Below are 3,678 nucleotides of genomic sequence, written 5' to 3'. Positions count from 1 at the left end.
AGCAATTCAAGTATGATTCCCACATCCTCATTCAATATAAAATACTAGCCACAAGCTATTATTCTTCTCAAGTACAGCATACTGCATGTTGGACTCTTTAAAAATAATATATATTGAATCGCATTACATCTCTTTAGTCTCGATATTATAAATTTTCTATATAATTTTATGAACTTTTTCTGCAATTGATAACTAAGCCTATAAATTCAAGAATAACATCGAGCGTAAATTTTAAGTTGAAATATTCTAACGGGGAGCACAAAAATAAATTCATAACGTGGATAATTAAGATAAAAATTGAATGAAAGGAAATCTGCAAGAATGGACGGCAGAATTTGGACTGAGCTTCAGTTTGACTCTTAACTTGGTGGTAAAATATAAAAATATTGAATGAGAAGTCTTCAGAAGAAATTGTCAATTTCTTCCACATGCACAGCAACATACAAAGCAACTGGATTTTCACACCCAAAAATTCCGTCTATGTGCCCGAGAAATTGATTTATTAGATACTCAACAATCAACATGTAATTATCTGTTACAGGGAAACAAACATGAAATATGCTTGGCAACCACTAGAAAGAGACACTGATGCCAAGCAATGCCATCAGTTGAGAGATGAACTGTGGATGGCCAGGCCATGCGGCTCCGGTGACCAAATTTTCATCAGTGCAGCAAAGATCTATTGGATCAGGTTCCAGCCATGTTGCCCCTGACAAGACAACGTTAAGCTTCACAGCAGGGTATGCAGTACATTTTCTTCCCTACAAGTTCATTCGTACAAAAAGAAAAAAGTTAATGATTCATTGTTGGCCAACTTCATAGCGTAAAAATGAAAACAAATGCAGTGTTTCAAATGAAAATCTTACTGGTTAGGTAATATAAATATATACCAATAAAAGGTATGCACCAAACACAACCTAAGGAGTAAAAATATGTGACACCCTTGTTACATCATCAATAGCAAACCACCATAAATTGACCAAATATAGCATCCATAGTGCCAGGTTTTCCATCAACAAGTTACAAAGATGTGCACAAAGAGTTAAAAGTGGTTCAAATAGAAAGCTTTTCATGTTTTTGATATGCATGCGTGCATACAAGATGTGAAAATATGAGTAAATTCCTTGCTTGATAACAACTTCAAAAAGAAAGAAATCTACCTTCAGAACACCAGCAGCAGCTAAGATCTGCTGTCCATGGCAAATGGATGCCACTGGCTTCTTAGATTCCATGAAGTCTCTCACCAAGGTAATCACTGTGTCATCCAATGCCAAATATTCTGAAGCTCGGCCTCCAGGGATCACAAGTGCATCGTAACTTGAGGCGTCTAGTTCTTCGTAGGATGCTGTTAAAGTGAAATGATGCCCTGGTTTCTCACTGTAAGTCTGATCCCCTTCAAAATCATGGACAGCAGTTGGGCAGGAATCCCCAGCTTTTTTCCTAGGACAAACTGCATCGACATGGCAACCAAGAGCTTGAAGAGACTGAAAAGGAACCGTTACCTCATAATCTTCCATGTAATCCTGCAAATTGGGTACAGAGGAGCAAAAGTTCTTAACAATAATGAGAAAGAATGTTTCCTCAAGTTTAACCTTGATCCAAGGAAACTGTTGTATGCATAATTAAATGGTTATGAACAGAAATTCAGTATCCAGGTGTAAATCATATAGTCAGGAAATTAATTAAGCATTGGAAATTAAAATTATGAACAACTCCCGAACAATTACTCCAGGCTTTGCATGTGATGGAGGTCAAAATCTCTTCAGAGAAATTAACTAATTTAATCACCAGAACTGTTTGAGTAATCACACTCATAAATGTACTGGTTTCCGGCTGGCAGATTCCCTAGATGGATTCTATTTTATAAACTATTGAGAATCCACTCCAACTAATATCAAGCATAACCAGCATCCATGCACCAATTGTATGAAGCCAAAGGATCTTCCCTTTAATTTTTTTTCCTACAATTTTAAACAAACATTTGTAAACTCAAAAAAAAAAAAGTATTGTTTTTTGCTATTTACTAAGTATTGTTTTATTAACTCAAAATCTCGACTAATCAAGAAATATTAAATAGAAAAAAAAATTGGGTGATCCTTCTATTCTATTCAAATCAATCAAGTAATTAGAACTTACCCCACAGAGAAACAGAATCCTTTTATCTGAGCCAGTTACGATACCTCCTAGCGCCTTCACAAAAAGCTGAATGAACTCGGGATGCCCAAAATATGTAGCCCCAGTAATTAAATTGCCATCAGCAACACAAGCCGCAAAGTTTTGGGGTTCAACCCAATCAGCACCAGCTGCAATAAGTACAGGTCTACCATGAGGGGCAGCAGTGCACCTCCTACCTTTTACTAACCCTGCAGCTGCCAAGATCAATTGTCCATGGCAAATAGAGGCAATAGGCTTTCCAGCATCTGAAAACTTCCTGACACAATCTAAAACGGATTCATTCATTGCAAGATATTCTGGAGCACGTCCTCCTGGTATCACCAACCCATCATATTTGCCAAAATCAATTTCATCAAATGTCGCATTGAGTGTAAAATTGTGCCCGCGAGACTCATCAAATGTCTACAATCAAAAGAAAAAAAAAAAAAGGAAAATGAATGCAATATACTTATATTTGTACTTCCCAACACAACTATGAAAATGAAATGCAAAGTGCTCATTAGCTACCTGAAGGAAAGACAGAAAGAAAAGAAAAGGCACTCTGAACCAAATGAGTAATCTTTCAATCTCCCATATACCTATTATATTTCATAATGATCGTGATATAGAAAGAAAAGACGTGTTTGATTAACCATTTTCCAAGAATTTTAACTTCCAATGCATAATTATTTCTCAATGTGTTAAATAAGAATTCATATGCGAATTAGTGGTTATGCAATCATTCAAAATTAAGAAAAAGAAAAAAAAAAGCTTATCGACTTTTTGCAAAAAAAAATTTTCAACTCCTATGGTTAAGCTCATAATATTAGCATCAACAGTTCCATTAGTTTTCTCTTTCTAATGATTTGCTCATCAATAAGTCGTTACACTACTATTATTACTAACAGTTCTACTCCCATCATCACCTATCACAAAGTAGCACCATCACTGCTAGAAAGACTAACCAGAATATGATACAATGTTTTGTGATGAAGAACTTTTCCAATATTGCTATCTGTGCAATTGAAATCTAGAAGGCTAATAATAACAGTCAAATCCACCATGAACAAAGCATGGCTAGGCATTTGCAACTTTAGAGAACAATAACGTTGAAAGGGAACCCTATTTATTTAATTTTTCTCCATAGAAAAAGGGCGGATAGAGAACCTGATGAGTAGATAACTCATGAATGGCAGTGCGGCAAAACTCGCCGGCTTTCTTGCCAGGGCAGACAGCATCGACCTTCACCCCGAAGGCCAGCAGTGCTTGGAAAGGAACCATGGCCTGCAAAACATAAGAATATTTAGGAAATCAGCCCATGGATAAAGCAAATCAATCAATCAATCATTCAAGGGACCCAAACCTCATGATCCTCCATGTAATCCCCGCATAGTAGCAAAACACTCTTAACCATTTGAGAAGTGAATGAAACCCTGCTGCTGAAGATGAGGATGAGAATGAGCTGTGCTTCTCCAAATGATTGCTGCTACTAATGCTTCATTTATTATATACATAAGAACCAGA

General features: G+C 36.4%; 1 protein-coding gene across 1 annotated transcript; it reads right to left on the bottom strand.

The window, feature by feature from the left end:
* Window positions 1-351: 351 nt before the first annotated feature.
* LOC8277865 (protein DJ-1 homolog D) lies at window positions 352-3,678 on the bottom strand. The gene is made up of 5 exons (XM_002526142.4): window positions 3,518-3,678; window positions 3,322-3,438; window positions 2,137-2,577; window positions 1,161-1,523; window positions 352-761 (listed from the first exon to the last, which is right to left on the bottom strand). The coding sequence occupies exons 1-5, from the start codon at window positions 3,566-3,568 to the stop codon at window positions 573-575; spliced, it is 1,161 nt and encodes a 386-aa protein (XP_002526188.1). The 5' UTR covers window positions 3,569-3,678; the 3' UTR covers window positions 352-572.

Source organism: Ricinus communis, chromosome 5, assembly GCF_019578655.1.
Source record: "Ricinus communis isolate WT05 ecotype wild-type chromosome 5, ASM1957865v1, whole genome shotgun sequence".
Lineage (NCBI taxonomy): Eukaryota > Viridiplantae > Streptophyta > Magnoliopsida > Malpighiales > Euphorbiaceae > Ricinus > Ricinus communis.
The sequence above is the reverse complement of the archived record's forward strand: the minus strand, read 5'-3'. Positions and strand labels throughout refer to the sequence as shown.

Bases quoted from the DNA above. Each gene is read 5' to 3' on its own strand.
- LOC8277865 (XM_002526142.4), bottom strand. From the start codon at position 3,568: ATGGTTAAGAGTGTTTTGCTACTATGCGGGGATTACATGGAGGATCAT. The intron at 2,578-3,321 runs GTTCTCTATCCG...TTTTGATTGTAG, and splicing joins ATGAGTTATCTACTCATCAG to ACATTTGATGAGTCTCGCGG. The intron at 762-1,160 runs GTAGATTTCTTT...ATGAACTTGTAG, and splicing joins CTGCTGCTGGTGTTCTGAAG to GGAAGAAAATGTACTGCATA.